We start from the raw sequence: 22,479 nt of genomic DNA on the forward strand, positions 1-22,479 counted from the left end.
ATCACCCATCATCACCCATCATCATCACCCATCATCATCATCATCACCCATCATCATCATCATCACCCATCATCATCACCCATCATCATCATCATCATCACCCATCATCATCATCCATCATCATCACCACCCATCATCATCATCATCACCCATCATCATCATCACCCATCATCATCATCACCCATCATCATCATCATCACCCATCATCATCATCATCACCCATCATCATCACCCATCATCATCATCACTCATCATCATCACCCATCATCATCATCACCCATCATCATCATCACCCATCACTCATCATCATCACCCATCACTCATCATCATCATCACCCATCATCATCATCATCACCCATCATCATCATCACCCATCATCATCATCACCCATCATCACCCATCATCATCACCCATCATCATCATCATCCATCATCATCACCCATCATCATCACCCATCATCATCCATCATCATCACCCATCATCATCACCCATCATCATCATCATCACCCATCATCATCATCACCCATCATCATCATCACCCATCATCATCATCACCCATCATCATCACCCATCATCATCATCATCCATCATCACCCATCATCATCATCACCCATCATCCATCATCATCCATCATCATCCATCATCATCATCACCCATCATCATCATCACCCATCATCCATCATCATCCATCATCACCCATCACCATCATCATCCATCATCACCCATCATCATCATCACCCATCATCATCACCCATCATCACCCATCATCATCATCACCCATCATCATCATCACCCATCATCATCATCACCCATCATCATCACCCATCATCATTATCACCCATCATCATCACCCATCATCATCACCCATCATCATCACCCATCATCCATCATCACCCATCATCATCATCACCCATCATCACCCATCATCATCATCACCCATCATCATCATCACCCATCATCATCATCACCCATCATCATCATCACCCATCATCACCCATCATCACCCATCATCATCATCACCCATCATCATCATCACCCATCATCATCACCCATCATCATCATCATCACCCATCATCATCATCATCACCCATCATCATCATCACCCATCATCACCCATCATCACCCATCATCATCATCACCCATCATCATCACCCATCATCACCCATCATCACCCATCATCATCACCCATCATCATCACCCATCATCACCCATCATCATCATCACCCATCATCATCACCCATCATCACCCATCATCATCACCCATCATCATCACCCATCATCATCACCCATCATCATCATCACCCATCATCATCACCCATCATCATCACCCATCATCATCACCCATCATCATCACCCATCATCATCATCATCCATCATCACCCATCATCATCATCACTCATCATCATCATCATCACCCATCATCACCCATCATCATCATCACCCATCATCATCATCACCCATCATCACCCATCATCACCCATCATCATCACCCATCATCACCCATCATCACCTATCATCATCACCCATCATCATCATCACCCATCATCATCATCATCACCCATCATCATCATCACCCATCATCATCATCACCCATCATCACCCATCATCATCATCACCCATCATCATCACCCATCATCATCATCATCATCACCCATCATCATCACCCATCATCATCATCACCCATCATCATCATCATCACCCATCATCATCATCACCCATCATCACCACCCATCATCATCACCCATCATCATCATCACCCATCATCATCATCACCCATCATCATCATCACCCATCATCATCATCACCCATCATCATCATCACCCATCATCATCACCCATCATCATCATCATCATCATCACCCATCATCATCATCACCCATCATCCATCATCATCCATCATCACCCATCATCATCATCACCCATCATCATCATCACCCATCATCCATCATCATCCATCATCACCCATCATCATCATCACCCATCATCATCATCACCCATCATCATCATCACCCATCATCATCACCCATCATCATCACCCATCAACATCATCACCCATCATCACCCATCATCATCATCACCCATCATCATCACCCATCATCATCACCCATCATCATCATCACCCATCATCATCATCACCCATCATCATCATCACCCATCATCATCATCACCCATCATCATCACCCATCATCATCATCATCCATCATCACCCATCATCATCATCACCCATCATCCATCATCATCCATCATCACCCATCATCATCACCCATCAGCATCATCACCCATCATCACCCATCATCACCCATCATCATCACTCATCATCATCACCCATTATCATCATCACCCATCATCATCATCACCCATCATCACCATCATCATCACTCATCATCATCATCACCCATCATCATCATCCATCATCATCCATCATCATCACCCATCATCCATCATCATCCATCATCATCACCCATCATCATCACCCATCATCACCCATCATCACCCATCATCACCCATCATCATCACTCATCATCACCCATCATCATCATCACCCATCATCATCATCACCCATCATCACCATCATCACTCATCATCATCATCACCCATCATCATCATCCATCATCATCCATCATCATCACCCATCATCCATCATCATCCATCATCATCACCCATCATCATCATCACCCATCATCATCACCCATCATCATCACCCATCATCACCCATCATCATCATCACCCATCATCACCCATCATCATCATCACCCATCATCACCCATCATCATCATCACCCATCATCATCATCACTCATCATCATCACCCATCATCATCATCACCCATCATCATCACCCATCATCATCATCATCCATCATCACCCATCATCATCATCCATCATCATCATCACCCATCATCATCATCCATCATCATCATCACCCATCATCATCACCACCCATCATCATCACCCATCATCATCATCACCCATCATCATCACCCATCATCATCATCACCCATCATCACCATCACTCATCATCATCACCCATCATCATCACCCATCATCATCATCCATCATCACCCATCATCACCCATCATCATCATCATCATCCATCATCATCATCACCCATCATCATCATCACCCATCATCATCCATCATCACCCATCATCACCCATCATCATCATCATCATCCATCATCATCATCACCCATCATCATCACCCATCATCATCATCACTCATCATCATCACCCATCATCATCATCACCCATCATCATCATCACCCATCATCATCATCACCCATCATCACCCATCATCATCATCACCCATCATCATCATCACTCATCATCATCACCCATCATCATCATCATCATCATCCATCATCACCCATCATCACCCATCATCATCATCATCATCCATCATCATCACCCATCATCATCATCCATCATCACCCATCATCACCCATCATCACCCATCATCATCATCATCATCCATCATCATCATCACCCATCATCATCACCCATCATCATCATCACTCATCATCATCACCCATCATCATCATCACCCATCATCATCATCACCCATCATCACCCATCATCATCATCATCATCACCCATCATCATCATCACCCATCATCACTCATCATCATCATCACCCATCATCATCATCCATCATCACCCATCATCATCATCACCCATCATCACCCATCATCATCATCATCATCACTCATCATCATCATCACCCATCATCACCCATCATCATCATCATCATCACTCATCATCATCATCATCACCCATCATCATCATCATCACCCATCATCATCATCACCCATCATCATCACCCATCATCATCCATCATCATCCATCATCACCCATCATCATCACCTATCATCATCATCACCCATTATCATCACCCATCATCACCCATCATCATCATCACCCATCATCATCATCATCACTCATCATCATCACCCATCATCATCACCCATCATCATCACCCATCATCATCACCCATCATCATCACCACCCATCATCATCATCACCCATCATCATCATCACCCATCATTATCATCACCCAACATTATCATCACCCAACATCATCATCATCATTATCATCACCCATCATCATCATCATCATCACCCATCATCATCACCCATCATCATCATCACCCATCATCACCATCATCATCACTCATCATCATCACCCATCATCATCCATCATCATCACCCATCATCACCCATCATCCTCATCACCCATCATCACCCATCATCATCATCCCCATCATCATCATCCCCCATCATCATCATCCATCATCATCATCACCCATCATCATCATCACCCATCATCATCATCATCATCATCACCCATCATCATCATCCATCATCACCCATCATCATCATCACCCATCATCACCCATCATCATCATCACCCATCATCATCATCCCCCATCATCAGCCATCATCATCATCACCCATCATCATCACCCATCATCACCCATCATCATCACCCATCATCATCATCACCCATCATCATCATCCCCCATCATCAGCCATCATCATCATCACCCGTCATCATCACCCATCATCACCCATCATCATCACCCATCATCATCATCACCCATCACCCATCATCATCATCACCCATCATCATCACCCATCATCATCATCACCCATCATCATCATCATCATCATCACCCATCATCATCACCCATCATCATCATCACCCATCATCATCACCCATCATCATCATCATCATCACCCATCACTCATCATCACCCATCACTCATCATCACCCATCACCCATCATCATCATCACCCATCACCCATCATCATCATCACCCATCATCATCATCACCCATCATCACCCATCATCATCATCCCCATCATCATCATCCCCCATCATCATCACCCATCATCATCATCACCCATCATCATCATCATCATCATCACCCATCATCATCATCCATCATCACCCATCATCATCATCACCCATCATCACCCATCATCATCATCACCCATCATCACCCATCATCATCATCACCCATCATCATCATCCCCCATCATCAGCCATCATCATCATCACCCATCATCATCACCCATCATCACCCATCATCATCACCCATCATCATCATCACCCATCACCCATCATCATCATCACCCATCATCATCACCCATCATCATCATCACCCATCATCATCATCATCATCATCACCCATCATCATCACCCATCATCATCATCACCCATCATCATCACCCATCATCATCATCATCATCACCCATCACTCATCATCACCCATCACTCATCATCACCCATCACCCATCATCATCATCACCCATCACCCATCATCATCATCACCCATCATCATCACCCATCATCATCATCACCCATCATCATCATCATCATCATCATCATCATCATCATCATCATCATCATCATCATCATCATCATCATCATCATCACCCATCATCATCAATCATCATCACTCATCATCACTCATCAGCCATCACCCTATCAAAATAAACAAGAGTTTTTATTCATGCTGATGGATGATTGGTTGGTTATTGATTAATTGATTCCTGGTGATTGGTTGGTTATTGATTGATCAGTTCCTGGTGATTGGTTGGTTATTGATCGGTTCCTGATGATTGGTTGGTTATTGATTGATCGGCTCCTGGTGATTGGTTCCTGGTGGCTGGTCAGTATGTAGTTGTCATGGGCCTAGTTACTGGACCCTGTGTTGTCTCAGTGATAAGGACAGGAGTCAATGCCCTGGTTTTGATTGGTGGAACAGTGGGTGGTGAAAGGTCAGAGGGTAAGGTAATGTCTGGGGGAAAGGGGCAGGGTGTGGAGGGGGATCTGGTACCACCCTGGGCCCTGTGTGTCCCTGATTGGCCCTGTGATCCCTCCCCCGGGAGGAGGGGGTGTCGTCCTGGATGGGGGTCCGGGAGGGGGTTATTGATGGGTTATTGATTGTGTTTCCTCAGGTGGTGATGGCGGGTCTGGGCCCAGAGCAGGTTCGGCTTCTTCTTCAAAACAAACACCTGGTGGTTCTCGGGGACTCTGGTAAATATACCTTCCCCCCCCCCCCCCCCCCCCCATATACCGCACACACCCCCTCCATATCTACCCCCTGCTGCCCCCCTCAATGTATACCCCCCACACACCCTGCCCCCCTCAATAGCTGCCCCCACTGCCCGCACATGTGGTTCTATGGGACTCTGGTAAATATACCCCACACACCCCTCCCCCTCAATATATACCCCCTGCTGCCTCCCCTCCATATCAACCCCCGAACCCCCCCCCCGCACATGTGGTTCTGTGGGACTCTGGTAAATATACCCCACACTGCCCCCACCACCACCAAAATGCCCCCCCAATGTATACCCCACACACACCCCTCAATGTATACCCCACACCACCACCACCCCCCTTTCCCAATGTCTGCCCCCCCCCTTGATATATACCCCATGCGCACACACCCTTGATATATCCCACCTCCTTCAGTATCCCCCCCATCAATCTATACCCTGCATGCTTCCCCCCTTTCAATGTATACCCTGCATGCCCCTCACAATACATACCCCCTCAACATATACACCCCCCCCCCCCCCCCAAAACAAACACCTGGTGGTTCTGGGGGGACTCTGGTAAATCCACACCCCCCTCCCATTAGCCCCCACAGTAAGTATACATCCCTCCCCATGGAAATGTGCACCCCCACCTCCCAAAGTAAAAACACTAAACCCTGCAAAATAAAGACCCTGCACATATCCCCATGTACACCTCCCAGTAAACATACACTCCTTCCCCTCCCCCCAACCCCAAAATAAATACTTCCAAAGTAAATCCCCCCACCCCATACATGCCCCCATAATCTCCCCACCCCGCCCGGTAACAGAACCTGGAAACAGTGATCGTGAGCAGTAAATGATGTGAGAGTTAACACTGTTCCCAAAGCGCTGGGTACATGGAGCCCCCAGATAATGGTGTTCACCTGCACCGTGATAGGGAGACAGTAGAGGGGCTGAATGGCCTGAAATGCCTGTAGTTACTGTTTAATGTGTTGGCCCTGATGTCCATCCTCCCCACCCTGGTCTGTCTGTCTGTCTGTCTGTCTGTCTGCAGCAGTAATCTCTCTGTTCTGCTTCTGTTATAATTCTCAGTTCAGAGAACAATCTACAAAGACCTGGTGCTGTTCCTGCAGACGGAGAGGTGTCTGTCAGCTGGTCAACTCCGCAGTAAGGTGCGGGTTAGGGGCTGTCCAGGGCGGGAGAATTCGAGCAATCGCTTCTGGTGGGGAAGGTGTGAATGGTGGGGACGGGGAGAGGCTGCGTTTATCAGGGTGATTCCTGATATTTTGGGATTGCTGTGTGAGTGTGAGCTCATCAGTTGGCATTCTAATTCCTGGAGAATTCCTGAGGGGCTTCACTGGGTCTCCTCATGGGGGGAGTCTCCAAACCAGAGGGCCTTGTCTCAGTAAAAAGGGCAGCAGTTTAATGGTGATGAGGAACTCTGCAGCAAGACCTACAGGACTGGAGGACTCATTAATATTAAAGACAGCAATAGAGTCTTGATCATCTCGGGAGTTGAGGGTTACAGGGGAAACACAGGAAAGTGGACCTGAGGAATGTCAGGCTTGAGGGGCTGAATAGCCTGCTGTTATACCTGTTTCTTTGGGCCTGACAGGGTGTGAGGGAATGGGGATGGTCAGCTTTCAGAGGTTTTGGTGTTTGGGAGGAGCTGTGGTGGAGTTTAGATTATGGGAGAGTATTGGGGATTGAGATCAGGAGTTGGGGAAACAGTGGGCTATATAAACTTGGATTGATTCCCTCTACCCCTTCTACATGCCCTTCAAGGTCAGTTTGGAATATGAACAGATTCTAATCGAGGAAGTGTGATCACATCCACTGACATCCATGCCAACAACCAATCTACCCACTTCCCCATTCTGCTGGACTGAGTGTGTCCTTTACAATTTGGATAACTTGCTCACTGTTCCCAATGTCTGTTCCCATTGTGACAAGGACAGTGTCAGCCCAGTGCCCTACCTGGGTGTGGGCAGAGCCTTGGAGGGGCACTGGCTAGTCCTGGTGTTCCTGCATATCTTCGACATCCTAAGGGTTTGTAAGGAAGTGGATCTTGAAATGGTGACTCCTTCAGTTGTTGTCTCGGAGGGTTGGTACGGTCACACTGCCTTCCTGCCACCCCCAAACCTTTTCAACAGGAAGGCAGAGTGAAAACCAGGAATGTGAGGTGCTGCATTTTGGGAAAGCAAATCCTAGCAGGACTTATACACTTAATGGTAAGGTGCTAGGGAGTGTTGCTGAACAAAGAGACCTTGGAGTGCAGGTTCATAGCTCCTTGAAAGTGGAGTCGCAGGTAGATAGGATAGTGAAGAAGGCATTTGGTATGCTTTCCTTTATTGGTCAGAGTATTGAGTACAGGAGTTGGGAGGTCATGTTATGGCTGTACAGGACATTGGTTAGGCCACTGTTGGAATATTGTGTGCAATTCTGGTCTCCTTCTTATCGGAAAGATGTTATGAAACTTGAAAGGGTTCAGAAAAGATTTACACGGATGTTGCCAGGGTTGGAGGATCTGAGCTACAGGGAGAGGCTGAACAGGCTGGGGCTGTTTTCCCTGGAGCGTCGGAGGCTGAGGGGTGACCTTATAGAGGTTTACAAAATTATGAGGGACATGGATAGGATAAATAGACAAAGTTTTTTCCCTGGGATGGGGGAGTCCAAAACTAGAGGGCATAGGTTTAGGGTGAGAGGGGAAAGATATAAAAGAGAGAATTGTTAAAGTACAGATTTGGGGTGGCCCAGGGACTCCCTTGTAGACTCTGACCTGTAAAGCCTCTCTCTTGGTTTGTCCGGGAGATTGTACTCTTTGCGATTAAAAACCCCTTATAGACAGTTTAGTTTAATTTTAGTCATCCCCTTTATTCACTAACAGCATCACTGTTACAACATAACACTGATACCTATAAGCTAAACTAACCAGGCTCTAATAACTGAGAGAGTAGGGTACCAGTTCTTCCAGTCCCCCAGCAGGTTACTCCGACGGACTGCTACAAAGTGGCTTCCTTTATACAAACACTTACAAAATGTTGCATGTTCTTAATTAGACAGAAAACAGTGAAAGGTAATAATTTGTGAGGAACTAGTTAGTTGCCAGGTCTGTGTGCGCTTGACTGATCACTCCTACAGGCGTTGAGTTACCCATCCAATGGGAAAAACCAATCCAGCTGAGTTCGGTGTCTGCTGCTGAGATAAGGTCTTATAAAGAAGTACCAGCCTAAATGAAGTGGGAGATGTCATTAGGTAACTTCGCACAGCTCACGTGTCTGACATCATTGGTCAACAAAATGGCTCCTTAGCAAAGAGGGCAAACTGTTGACCATAAAATGACTTCCTGATGTTTCAGAATCACTTCAATGTTAGGCTTAGAATAATTTTAAGCTGGGAGCAGATTCCTGTTTTTTATCTTAAGCACGCAATCGTTCTGTACCTGAGGCTGAGATGTTATTGCAAGGTTGTATTTAAAATGATTAATTTGTCTCAAATTAAACATGCCTTCATTTCAAGGTTTTGATTCCAATTCAAATAAGACATTAGGATCTGATTAGTTAGGATTGACAGTGAGGCGGTCTGTAGAGTGGTCTACCAGAACAGCAAGTTAAGGCTTCATCAATATTACCTTTTACAGAGTTTGTATTTAATAACTGGTAATGGCTACTCAATATCATCAGACAGTCCAAAATGCAATTAAATTCAATCCATAGCAGATGAGCAAGAAGTTAATTTTCTCCTGGCTCCAACTACAACGGTCTCTCTCTAATGACCTTTTGAACCCTGGAGTCAGTGTTTAGTAAGAGTGGAGATGTTTTCTCTCTGGCCTGCTTGTAAGGGATAATCCGAATCCATTAGAATGGCAGCATCTGACTGTTAATTACAAAGCTTTTTATTGTACTGAGTTTATTTCAGGGTCAGAATCCAACCCTGTCATTAATTTCACAAGGGAACAGCAGTGAGTGTTATCACTTGGTGCCTGGTCAGAGATTCACTGATGCTGAGACAAATGTCTAACAGCATCCTGTTATCACTTGGTCAGCCCAGCAGTCCCTATCTTCTGCATTCCTTGAGATCTCCCACTTTTCCTGAGCCTTCCTGTCTGTCTATTTTCTAGTGCAGTAAATGTGTTGTCTAAGTCAGCATTACATTTTAGTCTAAATGGTTAAAGACCAGTTTTCAGGCTGTAGACTTTCTCGGGGTGATGAAAGCTGGTACAATTCCAGCATTTAAAAGGCATCTGGATGGGTATGTGAATGGGAAGGGTTTGGAGGGAGATGGGCCGGATGCTGGCAGGTGGGATTAGATTGGGATATCTGTTGGAATGAGGGAAGTGTCTGTTTCAGTGCTGAACACCTCTGATTCTGCAACTCGTTGAGTCTGATATTAGCTGGGCAGAAAATATTGGAGTCCATTTATATAGGTTTTAATAACGGAGCACTTAGAAAACAGGGACAGATTTGGACACAGTCAGCAAAGAGTTCCAAAAGGGAAAATCTTAGAACTTTTTGAGCGTGTTACTCATGGAGTTGATTTTGGGGAGGGGAGGTGTGGAGGAGGGGGGGGTGGGGGGGGGGGGTGCAGAAAGCCACTTGATGGGATTTATTTGGACTTTGGACGCCCCACATGACAGACTAATGTGTAAAATTGACAGGGATGAGGTTGGGGAAAGTGGAGATTGGAGCTGGATGGAGCACTGGACAAAGTGAGAGTAACTGGGTCTGTTTCTGAAAGGCAGGCAGTAATTAGTGGGGTCCCGCAGGGATCAATACTGGCACCTCAGCTATTCACTATATATGGTCCTGATTTAGACGAGGGAACTCCATACAGTATCTCCAAACTGCAGGTAACCCAAAGCTGGGTGGGTGGGTGAGCTGAGAGGATGATGCAGAGATGTTGCGGTGGGATTTGGACCGGCTGAGGGAGTGGGCAGACACATGGCCAATGCAGTATCGTGTGGATAAATGTAAGACTATCCACTTTGCGAGTAATAAACAGGAAGGCAGATTGGTACCTGAATGGCTGGCTGTCAGTGGAGAGAGGGGAGTCATCAGTGAGACCGAAGTATCCTGTACAAGCTGCTGAAGGTGATGAAGGCCCTTCATATAAGGGGGTTCAGGAACCACAGCAAGGAGGTCCTGAGTGATCCAGGGCCTTGGTGAGACCACACCTGAATGTGGAGTAGAGTTTTACTCTCCCTTCCTGAGGAAGGATGTTCTGGTGTTGGAGGGTGTGCAGTGAAGGGTTACCAGAGTGATTCCTGGGCTAGCACCACTGATGGATGTGCAGAAACTGGATTGGTTAGGATTCTATCTTCTGGAGCTTAAAATGCAGGAAAAATTATAGAAATCATCAACCTCCATCAGTGTGAAACCGAGGTGAAGGATGTTCCTGATGGAGTCCAGACCAGATGAAGGATAAACCGTTTAGGACTGAGATGGTGGGAATGGCTTCATCCAGACGGAGTCTGTTGCCATGTCTGGCACAGATCATGATGGAGTTAACAATGGTTACATGTTTTTAAGGAGTTTGATGTACTCTGGGCTGCAGGGTGTGATGTTGAATGGTTAGCTGTGACCATGCTGAGTAGCGAAGCAGACCTGCAGGGTTAAAGGTCTGTCCCTGCTCAGAGATTCAATATTTCCATATTCCCACCTTGTCTTCAGTTCCAGGCAGTTAGCATGAGAAGGGGACAGGTCTCTGACTGTAAGTGTACCAGGATTTGTTGAACCCATGTCTGCAACACAACCTACAGTTTTGTTTTCATTAGGAACTGAAAGGTATCCTGACACTCAGCCTGTGGTACCAATCATCGTGAATAAATATGATTTGGTGGCCATCATGGAGACATGGTTACAGAATGGTCATAACTGGAATTAAATATCCAGGGGAACCAGACTATTCTGAAGGACAGACAGACAGGAAGGTAAGGGAGGTGGTGTAGCTGATATTCAGAGACAATATCAAGTTGAGGTCGAATCCATTTGGGTGGAGATGAGGAATTCCAGGAAGAGAAAGTCACTGATCGGTGTAGTCTCTCGGCCCCCAACTAATCAGGACAGGCAATAAACAAGGAAATAACTACTGCCTGGAAAAACGGTACGGCTGTTATCAGAGGGATTTTAACCGACATGCAGATTGGTCAGCTCAGCTCCGGGTCACCTCGGAGGAGTTTGTTGAGTGTATCTGTGATAGTTTTCTCGAACGGTGAGGGAGTAGGCTGTAACGAGACGGCAATAGTCAGGGATCCTCTTGGAAAGAGTGATCACCATCTGGTTGAATTTAGAATACAGAGTGTGAGAAGATAAAATCCAATCCCAGGGTCCTGTGCTGGAATAAGGGGGACTGTGATAGTGAGGGAGGACCTGGCTAAAGGAGACTGGAAACAGAGACTTTATGGGGTGACCATTGACGAGCAGCAGGGGACCTTTTAATGACATTTTTCAAAGTGCTCAACAAAAGTATATTCTGGTGAGAAGGACGGACTGTAGGAGGAGTAATCTGCCAAGGGGGTCTGAGGAAATCCGGGAGGTATCACCGTGAAAGGGAAGGCATACACACTGGCTAAAAACAGCAAGTGTCACCAAGATTGCAAAAAACATTAAAGGTCAAGAGAAAGTCACAATCAGAGCTGTAAAGAAAAGTAAGAGAAAAAACTAGCACAGAATAGAAGGACAGATAGCAAAGGTTTCTATAAATATATAAAACGACAGAGTGGCTAAAGTAAATGTGGGTCCTTTCAGGGGTGCTAAAGGGTCAGTTAGTTATGGGGCATGAGGAAATGGCCGAGGCATTGACCAGGTCCTGTCAAAGCTCCCTGAGCTTCAGTGGCTAAGGGAGGACTCCCTACTGGAGTCTACTCCACCTTCCCTGGTTCTTTCCCTGAGATTGTTCAATTACCTGGAATAAAATTCTTACAGGCAGTCCATTAAGGTTTAACACATTTATTGAAACATTTACTACAGTATCACAGTTACAGAGCCACAGGACACCAAGCCCTGGTCTAAGTAGAGGTTGTAAAATCTGAGTAATAGTACCAGCCCTTACCAACCTCGAACCAATGAGCAACAACTCCGCAAATGGCACTCACTGTCTTTAGGACTTGTACAGTTTTTGCCCACTAAACAGGTCAGTCAAACACCTACTCCCGAACATGTCCTCCCCACGTTCCTGCTCTGCCTGGGATGATCACATGACTGGAATAATGATGGTGATTGTCCTGACTCGGGCGCTGGAATGAAGTGTTGATATCCTCACGTTTGGTCACATACTCATTACCTCATTTCCTTGTTTAGATTTGATTACTGACTTTTTTTGGTCTTAAACCCATTCTTCATTGCTTTCCACCTCACATGCTTGGGAAGTAAACTCTTTATTCAAACTCCTTTTGTCTTCCCCTGTAGGTACTTGAAGTGATCTCTGTCCAAGGCTTCTGTCCTTCCCCTGTTAATGTTTATAGCTGCCTAAAGTTGTTGTTGTACAGAGCTGGACTTCCTGCCTTGCTCAGTAATGTTAGCTCAGTACTGTTTCCCCTTGCTGGATTTCTAACATTCTTTGGCTTCTTTAATGTTATGCTTTGCCTTGGTGTCCTTTCTCAGTGCTCTGCATTGGGTTCCACAGTGGAGGACACTAATAACATGCCAGTAACTGACAAAGGTAGGTGAGGACCCGGAAACCATTCTTATTACAGAAGAGCTAGTGTTGGGCAAGCTAATGGAGCTCGGGATAGATATGGTCAAAACCAGGGCTGCGGATGCTGGAAAACAGAGACTAGATTAGAGTGGTGCTGGAAAAGCCCAGCAGGTCAGGCAGCATCCTGAGCAGAAAAATCAGCATTTCCAGCAAAAGCCCTTCATCAGGAATATCGCCCGAAATGCTGATTTTCCTGCTCCTCGGATGCTGCTTGACCTGCTGTGCTTTTCCAGCACCACTCTGATCTATCCTGAGTTTAGATCAGTCTCCTGGCCCTGACGGAATGCATCCCTGGGTACTAAGAGATGGGGGGAGAAATAGCAGATGGGCTGGCAGGAATTTCCCAAAACTCGCTGGATTCTGGGGCAGTCACAGTAAATTGGAAAACAGCAAATGTGACACCACTGTTTAAAAGGGGAATTATAGAGCTTAATCTCTGTAGTGGGGAAGATGCTTGAGTCTATTATCAAGGGAGAAATAGCAGGGCATCTTGAAATAGTCTTTGTTGAGGCTGCTGTGTAAGGTAAGGATGTGTGGTGTTCGGGGTAGAGTATCCGTGTGGGGAGAGGATTGGCTGACTGACAGGAAACAGTGAGGATAAATGAGTGCTATTCTGGCTGGTGATCAGTGACTAATGGTGTCCCTCAGGGATCCGTGCTGGGACCACCGTTATTTACAAGTGATCTGGATGATTTGGAGTTGGGGACCATGTGTATTTGCCGAAGACACTAAGATGAGAGGCAGAGCAAAGTGTGCAGAGGGCTGTGAAATTTCAGAGGAACACAGATACATTGGGTGGGTGGGCAAAGGGCTGGCAGGTGGGATACAGTGTTAGTAAATGTGAAGCCATCCATTTTGGTCGGGATAACAGCGAAACAGATTATGATTTGAATGGTGAAAGTTGCAGCATGTTGCTGTGCAGAGGGAGCTGGGTGTCCTTGTACATGAGTCACAGGAGGTTGGTCTGCAGGCACAACAGGGAATTAGGAAGGTACATGGAATATTATCCTTCATTGCTGAAGGGGTTGAGATTAAAAGCAGGGAGGTTATATTGCTGCTGTACAGGGCGCTGGTGAGGCCACCCCTGGAGTACTGTGGACAGGTTTGGTCTCCTTACCTGAGGAAGGACGGACTGGCTCTGGAGGGGCTGCAGAGGAGGGTCACTGGGGTGATTCTGGGGTTGAGGGGGTTGGCTCATGAGGAGAGACTGAGGAGACTCGGAATATACTCACTGTAAAATTATGAAGGGAATGGATAAGAGAGAAGAGGACATTTCCACTGGTGAGTGAGACTCGGACAAGAGGGCATGGTCTCCAGGTTAGAGGGAGCAGGGTTAGGACTGAATGGAGAAGGAACGTCTCCACCCAGGGGGCGGTTAATCCATGGAATTCCCTGCCCAGGGAAGGAGTTGATGAGACTTCAGTAATCCCTTTTTGAACAATAAAGGAATCAAGGGACATGGTGAGAGGCTGTGTGTGTGTGAGTAACGGTAAGTGGTGCTGAGTCAGTGAAAAGATCAGCCCTGATTGGATTGAAAGCCAGAACAGGCTCGAAGGGCTGAACGGCCTCCCCCCTGCTCCTGGTTCTGATGGTCCTGTGTTCTTTGAAGGGCTTTGTAAATGTTGGGGTTTTTTGTGGGGGTTGGGGGTGGGGGGGGGGGAGGTGAGAGTGTGCATATACAGACAGCACATGGGGGTGATCTTTAAAACCTGCAGACTGATGGGGGGATGGGGGGTGTCTATCATTAAGACTGTTTTCCCCTCCCCCCTCGCCCAGGGTCAGGATGGGTACCTCATCCTTGAGATGAGGTGTCATTGGACCCAGGAGGGTGAGAACGTTGGGAATTGTCTGCACAGGGTGTTTGCCGTGTGGAGGATCCCATGTTGTCGTGTTCCATCCTTCCTGTCAGGGCCTGACTAACTTGGCATGTTGTTGTGTTTGAAGGGGGAGCCAAGCTTTGAGGGAGACCAGCTGATTGAAGGAGGGAAGCTGAGTAACAGTACAGAATACCGAGAAGTTCGCCTGTATCACAGTCCTACTCATCTCCTCCGGTTTTATTTCCTCACCCGGATTTACTCGGACTACGTGGACAGGGTGTTGGCTGGTTTCCGAAGAGAACCACAACCTGATATCCTCATTGTTAACTCGTGTGTCTGGGATATCTCCAGGTATGGAGCTGAGAACTGGGACAGGGGGATTGCAATGACAGAGAGAGACCTGACTCCAGCTGGTGTTATTGGGCAGGTCAGGGTGCAGGTGAAATCACCTTTCGTTGAGGTGTCTGTCTGTCTGGTCCAATTCAGTTTTAATAAATAAAGTTATTGCTGGGCGGTAACGATAGTCTGGTTTAATCCATGCTATCTTCATATAACGAGGAGAAAGTGAGGGCGGGGATCAACATGTGGTGCTGGAAAAGCCCAGCAAGTCAGGCAGCGTCTCAGGAGCAGGAGAGTTGATTCCTGATGAAGGGCTTGTGCCTGAAACATCAATCCCCCTGCTCCTCGGATACTGCCTGACCTGCTGTGCTTTTCCAGCACCACTCTCTGACTATTTTCATACAACACAAACTTGTGAATATCCTTTCTGAAGTTGATTCACATCATCCTCAATTCAGCTCTCTCTTTTTTTCCCCCTCCCCCTCCCCCTCTCTCCTTCCTCTCTTCCACACCTCCCCAAGGTATGGTTCCAATTCAATCGAGCAATATAGAGAGAATCTGGTCAAATTCTTCAGGCGGCTAAGAGAGGTCCTCCTCCCAGAATGCCTTGTGATCTGGAACATGGCGATGCCTCTGGGTGAAAAGATCAAAGGTGGCTTCCTGATACCAGAGGTACGGTCATTACAAATGCTGCCAGAACACGGTGTAATAGTGACTAATGTGTCACCTTCAAAGCAGACTTCGGTCAGGGAATGTTTAGCTGTTTATAAAATGTAGAACAGCCCAGGAGCAGGCCCTTCGGTCCAGGGTGTTGTGCTGAATTAAACTAATCCCATCTGCCTGCCCTTGGTCCATATCCTTCCACTCCTCACATTATTCATGGATTTATCTAAACTCTCTCTCTCTCAAAGTCTCGATTGTACCTGCCTACCCCTCCCCCACCCCACCCCCCGGCAGCGTATTCCAGCCTCCTACCACTCTGTGTAAATGCCTTGTCCCTCATATCTCCTATGAACTTCCCCCTCTCACCTTAAGACTATTATTAGACACTTCAACTCTGGGGGAAAAGATTCTGACTACCAAAATAGAGAAAATTTACAGCCCAGGAACAGGCCCTTCGGCCCTCCAAGCCTGAACTGATCCAAATCCACTGTCTAAACCTGTCGCCCAATTCCTAAGCATCTGTATCCCTCTGCTCCCCACCTCCTCATGCATCTGTCCAGGTGCACCTTAAATGAATCTCCCGTGCCTGCCTCTACCTCCTCTGCTGGCAACGCATTCCAGACGCCCACCCCCCTCTGTGTGAAGTACTTGCTGCCTGTATCCCCCTTAAACTTTCCACCTCTCACCTTGAAAGCGTGACCTCTCATTATTGAATCCTTCACCCTGGGAAAAAGCTTGTCTCTACCCACCCTGCCTATACCCTTCATGATTTTGTAAACCTCCATCAGGTCCCCCCTCAATCTCCTTTTTTCTAATGAAAACAATCCTAACCTACTCAACCTCTCTTCATAGCGAGCACCTTCCATACCAGGCAACATCCTCGTAAACCTTCTCTGCACCCTCTCCAAAGGGTCCACATCCTTTTGGTAATGTGGTGACCAGAACTGTCCACAGTATTCTAAATGCGGCCGAACCAATGTCTTGTACAATTTTAACACGACCTGCCAGCTCTTATACTCAATACCCCGTCCAATGAAGGTAAGTGTACTATATGCCTTCTTGACCACTCTATCCACCTGTGCAGCAACCTTCAGGGTACAATGGACCTGCACTCCCAGATCTCTCTGCCCATCAACTTTTCCCAAAGCTCTTCCTATCAACCCGATCTATGTATCCCTATTTTATAGAGCTAGTGCTTCCAATTAAACCCATTGGACTATGACCTGGTGTTTGTGATTTTTTTTTAAACTTCCTGGTATGTGGTGACCAGAACTGAACACCGTACTCTGGCCGAACCAAACTCAATAAAGCTATAAACTGACATCCTGCCTCATGTCCCCGAATCCCTGTCCATGCCCCCGCCTCCTTTCCCGCTGTGTCTCGGTGAGTGGGTGGTGTGTGTTGCTGGTGTTTAACGTGCTGTGTGTTTTGGATGTAGTTGCAGTACCTGGAGGGGAGCTTGCGTTACGATGTGATTGAAGCTAATTTCTACAGTGGCCTTTTGGCGGATGCTCATGGCTTTGATGTGTTAGACTTGCACTACCGATTCCGGTTTGAACTACACCACCGAGCAGCTGATGGGGTTCACTGGAGCCACGTTATTCATCGTCGAATCTCCCAGCTCCTGCTTGAACACATCGCATCTGCCTGGGGTGTGGTTCTGCCCCCTGGGAAACCACAAGGTAACATGATATCAGCTCCTACTCTTACCCCCACCTCCCCTCTGCCCCTGCCCATCAGTCAGGACAGGGGTAAGAGGCACGAGCCCCAGTCCCTGACTGAAGGGGGCAGTGCACTGCTCTAGGTGCATTCATGTGTTACCTGTAACATCCTGATCCATGGGTTCTGTTCACAGCCTCAGTCCCAAGGGAGGTACTGGCCCTCCCAGTGTGTCGGTCCCAGACCTGGCGAATGCCCAGTAGGAATGCTGCTGAAGTGGACTTCATCGATGACTGTCTGGAGTCCAGCTGGGGTCAACCTTTCCCAGGATACACCAGCTTCCACAACATGAACTACCCCGGTATGATGGACACTTCCTCAGGTCATCCAACACTCCTTTCCTTAGGGTCTCACTGTGATCGAGGGGAGGGGGTTAGTCAGTGCTGGCAGCGGGGAGTTTGTGGTTACAGGGAGGAGGTGCTAACTCCCACTCGAGGCTGTCACTTCTGGATAATGGATTTGTAGTTACAATGACTCTCACTGATCCTGTCATGGACAGATACACCTGCAGCCGGCAGATTGGGGAGGATGAGGTCAGTATGGTTTTCCCTCTTGGTTCCCTCCCCACCTGCCGCAGACCCAGTCTAACAGCGAGGTCCTTTAGGACCCGACCAGCTCGATCAGTAATACTGCTGCAGAGCCCCTCTTGGTGGTGGGACATTGAAATCCCCCACCCAGGGGACATTCTGTGTCCTTGTCACCCTCCGTGCTTCCTTGGAGTGTGTTCAACATGGAGGGGTAATGATTCATCAGCCGAGGGAGGGCGGGACGTGGTAATCAGCAGGGGGTTTCCTTGCTCATGTCTAACCTGAAGCCATGAGACTTCATGGGATCCGGAGTCTATGTTGAGGATTCCCAGGGCAACTCCCTCCCGACTGTATCCCACTGTGCTGCCCCCCCTCTGCTGGGAATGTCCTGCCAGTGGGACAGGGCATGTCCAGGGATGGTGATAGTGGGGTCTGGGACACTGTCTGTGAGGTATGATCCCGTGAGGATGACTGTGTCAGGCTGTTGCTGGACTAGTCTGTGAGACCGCTCTCCCAGTTTTGGCACTGGCCTGTGATGAGGGCCAAGTGCTGGTAAACGGGACAAGATTAGTTGAAGATATCTGGTCAGCGTAGTGACCCTGTTAGTAAGGACGGCTTCGCAGGGTCGATGGCTATTTTGTACTGTGTCATTTCTGAAGTCTCGGTTGGTTCTCTCTGATCTGTCTTTTCTGTTCTTGAGTGAGCAGCAATTGGTCCAATTGAATGGCTTGCTGGGTCATTCATTGGGCAGCTGAGAGCCAACCACAGAGTGGTGGGACTGGAGTCACATATTGGCCAGAGCAGGTGAGAGGTCCTCCTGAAGGCGGATGAGTTTCTTCCAACCCCCAGCTGCGGTTTGATGGTTGTGAGGAGATTCAACAATATCAGGAATGAAGAATCTAAATCCCATCATCTGTGATCGGATTTGAATCTGGGACTCAGAACATGAGCTGAGATTCTACATTTATGGCTGTTGCTGGAAAAGCACAGCAGGTCAGGCAGCATCTGAGGAGCAGGAGAGACCATGTTTCAGGCAGGAGCCTTTCATCAGGAATGAGACTGGGAGCCTCGGGGGTGGAGAGATAAATGAGAGGGGGGTGGGGGCTGGGGGCTGGGGGAGAAGGTAGCGGAGTGTGATCGGTGGATGGAGGTGGGGGTAAAGGTGATAGGTCAGAGAGGAGGGTGGGGACAGGTCATGAGGACAGTGCTGAGCTGGAAGGTTGGAACTTGGCTGAGGTGGTGGGAGGGGAAATGAGGAAACTGGTGAAGTCCACATTGATGCCCTGGGGTTGAAGTGTTCCGAGGCGGAAGATGAGGCGTTGGGGGTTGGGAAATGGAAGTCTTGGGGTAGGTGGAGGGTATGGGTGGTGTCTCGAACGTTTGTGGGGAGTTCCTGGGCTAGGGGGGGATGGGTTTGGTGGGGCAGGAGCATGCTGAGACAATGGGTCAGCCAAGGTGGTCAGGCTTAGGAAGGAGGTAGAACCGGGCAGTGCGGGATTCCCGGACTGAGGTTGGAAGCTGTAGGTGGGAGATCGCCTGAGGTGATGAGGTTCTGTATGGTCTGGGAGATGATGCGGGGGGGGGGTCATGGTCGAGGGGGTGGTAGGAGAAGGTGACTTTGAGTTGGCATCTGGCTTCAGCGGTGTAGAGGTCAGTGCGCCAGACTCCCACTGCACCCCCTTTATCCGTTGGCTTGATGGTGAGGTTGGGATTGGAGCAGAGGGAGTTAGCTATAGCCATGATATTAGTGTGATCCTATCCCCTCCAACAGCAGACGCCTGTGCTCAGAGTTTAGCTAGTATTGGAGACACTGGCCCATCTGTGAGGCTGGGAGTTACATGGATGACATAGAACATAGAGCAATACAGTGCAGAACAGGCCCTTCGGCCCTTGATGGTGCGCTGACCTGTGAACTATTCTCAGCCCATCCCCCTACACTATCCCATTATCATCCATGTGCTTATCCAAGGATTGTTTAAATCTCCTTAATGTGGCATGTTCCAAGATGGTCACACCTCTGCCCAAAGGATTGAAGGGAAGAGGAGAATGGTTGGTTTGGTACAAGGGGGAAGTCTTCACCCAGAGGGTGGTGATGTTGTGGAATTAAATACCCCTTTGCTGTGATGTTCGTTCTGCCCCGTTCCCCCCCCTCCCCAGGCAGTGATTCCAGATTCCCACCACCCTCTGGGTGAAAAACATTTTCCTCACATCTCCCCTGAACCTCCAGTCCCTTCCCTTAAATCCAGGCCCCTCTGCTCCCTGACCCCTCCATCAAGGCCAGTCATAGCCTGGAGAATCTCTCCGTACCCTGTCCAGTGCAATCCCATCCCTGGAAAACCTACACTGCGTGCTCTCTCGCCCAGTACAATGACCAGACCAAAACTGTAACGTGTAGTCTGGGTGTGACCTCTCCGAACTGCTGGGTCAGAGTGGAGTGGCGTTCACAGCCAAACCCCCTGTGAATGGGCCACTCTCTCTCTCTCACTGTGAACTCCCATCGTTCAGGATGGGAAAGGCGGTGTATCTGTTATTGTGAACTTCCCGGGTAGATGGAGACCAGCAGCTGTTAACTGGGATGGGATAGGAAGGGTGTTAAATGATGGGCTGTGGACCTTGCCCTGGAGTGGGGAGGGGCTTTGTCCTCGTGTGCCCCCATCCCCCAGCACTGACCTGTAGTGTTTCTGTTTCAGATCATTTGTCAATGCCGGCCAACTCTCTGCCCAGGCTCCAGGACAACTGGGATCAATCGGAACAGACCAGGGGTTCCAGGGTGTTCCGGAATAACCAGCTAGTGATGAGACATCGACTGTTACACAGCAGGATCCCAGTCCCATACAACCTGCCCCATTACAGCGGTCTCCACTAAGCAGGGCTGTGGGAGGGGGGTGTGTATGTGTGTGTGTCAGGGCTGGGGGAGGGGTGTGTGTGTGTGTGAGAGGGCGTGTCTGAGGGACTAAGTACAGTGGGGGTCGGGGTTGGTGGGGAGGAGAGGGGGGTGGAATCACTGGAGGTAGAGTTTTACAGGATATCTAGGAACTGCAGAAATCTGAGTTTTTAAACTCCGACTGTCGATGGGCAGCACATAATTGTTTATAGATTTATGACAAATTAAAATGGTTTACAAATTCCAATTGTTATTGAAAGTAAATGTAACCCCACCCACCCCTGTGCCTGGGGGAGCTGACCCCCTGATGGTGGTGCTCCCTTGGCCTGGCTTCATGCACTCTGTTTTAATTTAGGGATTTGGTTCCTGACTTAGAGTTTACTGTCATAATACTTTAGTCCAGGAGTACCGTGGGAAGTGTATTTTGTCACCCCTGCTGCCACCTTGAGTATACAGGTTACGATAGAGGGTAAACTCTCCTGCCTAATTTAAACTGAGTGACACAAGATTTATCCTGTGCAGTAATGTGTGAAAATTAGAGGCCAAGACTATTTAAAATAAAAATTAACAACTTTACTATTTAAGGTATAGCAGAGAATAATGAACTAACACCTATTTACAAATCCTTCCTCTAACCTCTCTTTTACCTTTCCCTCTATAATACTAGTTGGATAAACCCCGTAAGGTTTACCAAACATTCAAATTTTCAAAACCAGCCAGATATTGAATAATCTTTTCTTAGGGATTTCTGTTTCACAGATTACTGATAGGTAAAGGTACCTTTTTTA

The 22,479-nt window shown here is 47.8% G+C and overlaps 1 protein-coding gene across 1 annotated transcript; it reads left to right on the forward strand.

Moving 5' to 3' along the window:
• Positions 1–5,966: 5,966 nt before the first annotated feature.
• On the forward strand, positions 5,967–21,673 carry fam113 (family with sequence similarity 113). Its single transcript, XM_060827760.1, has 7 exons — positions 5,967–6,039; positions 7,140–7,219; positions 15,687–15,910; positions 16,420–16,570; positions 18,000–18,243; positions 18,417–18,581; positions 21,498–21,673. The coding sequence occupies exons 1-7, from the start codon at positions 5,967–5,969 to the stop codon at positions 21,671–21,673; spliced, it is 1,113 nt and encodes a 370-aa protein (XP_060683743.1).
• The last annotated feature ends 806 nt before the right edge of the window (positions 21,674–22,479 follow it).

This window comes from Hemiscyllium ocellatum, chromosome 1 (assembly GCF_020745735.1).
Source record: "Hemiscyllium ocellatum isolate sHemOce1 chromosome 1, sHemOce1.pat.X.cur, whole genome shotgun sequence".
Taxonomy (NCBI): domain Eukaryota; kingdom Metazoa; phylum Chordata; class Chondrichthyes; order Orectolobiformes; family Hemiscylliidae; genus Hemiscyllium; species Hemiscyllium ocellatum.